Here is a 1,409-nt window from a genome sequence, read left to right as displayed (position 1 = left end):
GCCGCCCATCCGCGGTTTGAAGCGGGGTGTTTTGCATGGCCCTTTTTACCCCCCCGAGCCCCCCGCCCCCTCCCAAGAGAAGAGAGAGAAGAAGGAAGAAGTGTTTACGCACCATCGGACTTACCCCGAAATTGGAAGCGGCAAAGCGGTCGGAGGCCGAGACATTGGTGGAAGCCGGGGTGTGGGCATAGTAGGCGTTGATGTTGGCTAGCAGGGTACTCATCACCGCCGGCACCCCCGGGCACATGTATTTGGAGGAAAGGCAGGCGAAATGTCTGCGGAGGGAGGTGGAAGATGAGGGTGCGGGGGCCATGGAAGGGTAGAAAGGGGTGCAGGGTTTGGGGTGCACGCACGGAGAAGGGGAGGGAGGGGTGCACGGGTGTGGGGTGAGCTAGGGGAGCGTGTCCGCACCCGTGGTGCAAACAGCAGCAGGGGAGGACGATGCCGATGGTGACCCCCCCTCTCCCAGCCAGGGCTGACGCACCCCCTTTGAGCAAGGTGGTGGGTGAGGGACTCACGTCATGGCCTGGTAGATGGACTCGACCCCGTAACGCATGGCAAACTCATCCACGATCTCCTGCGCCGTCTCGTCAAAGTACACCTTCCAGGCATCGTCCCCCTTGGCGTCGGGGATCTTCACCACCCCGTTGTTTTGCAAATCCGTCACAAAGTGAAACAGGTTCTGGAGGTATAAATGAGTCCCGTCAGGTCCTTGGGGGCGGTGGGGATGCAGTGGCATCGCTGGGGTGGGGGCCATGGCCCTCCCCGCGCGTCCTTGGGCTGCTCACCTCGTGCAGGCAGGTGTACTGAACGTGGTACGGAGCCACCTTCTCCTCGCCTTTGATCTCCACGCTGATGTGCAGCCGGATGGCTCCTGACTCGACTTGTCCGTCCGCTTGTCTGCGGGGGTACAGGGAGGGGGATGAGACGCGAGGCTTCCCCAGAGCTCACTCCTGCTCCCAAAGCGGGGTAAACGGCTCCGGCACGGAGGGGCTCTTGAGACCGGAGCCGAGGGACACCCAGCACCGAGCACAGCCAGGACAGGGTACAACGCAACATTGCAGAGCAGGATTTGGCCATATCTCCAGGCACGGCAGAGATCTGGCCTCTCCGTGCCTCAGTTTCCCCTCTGCAGAGGGTCAGTGCTCCAGACCTCCTGGGCAAAGGGTTTTAGGTATGACCCTGGGAAAACACTTGATGCCAAAAGCTTCCGACATTAAGTGTTTTTAACAGCAGACCCTACACTAATATGTTGAAATAGCTTCAGGCCAGGGCCGGCAGCATGTGTCCCCCCACCCCCCGGGAGCGCGGGGCCTGAGTGGGCCGTGCCAGGGCAGCCGGTTACCGAGGTTGTACCAGACGTCCATCTCCCCGCTCAGGGTCCGGACCTCGATGATCGTCTGGCCCAG

The 1,409-nt window shown here is 61.6% G+C and overlaps 1 protein-coding gene across 1 annotated transcript in view; it reads right to left on the bottom strand.

Moving 5' to 3' along the window:
* Nucleotides 1-124: 124 nt before the first annotated feature.
* Nucleotides 125-1,409, bottom strand: part of LOC104167430 (protein unc-13 homolog A-like) — a gene marked incomplete at both ends in the record, with an annotated part of 3,252 nt that continues 1,967 nt past the window's right edge. The window contains 3 exons of the mRNA XM_009707681.1: nt 125-275; nt 519-682; nt 789-900. Of these exons, the coding sequence (XP_009705983.1) occupies nt 125-275; nt 519-682; nt 789-900 (427 nt within the window). The remainder of the gene's footprint in view (nt 276-518; nt 683-788; nt 901-1,409) is intronic.

The sequence above is a fragment of the Cariama cristata genome, unplaced genomic scaffold (genome assembly GCF_000690535.1).
Source record: "Cariama cristata isolate BGI_N322 unplaced genomic scaffold, ASM69053v1 scaffold35719, whole genome shotgun sequence".
Lineage (NCBI taxonomy): Eukaryota > Metazoa > Chordata > Aves > Cariamiformes > Cariamidae > Cariama > Cariama cristata.
This window is presented reverse-complemented; position numbering and strand designations above follow the sequence as displayed.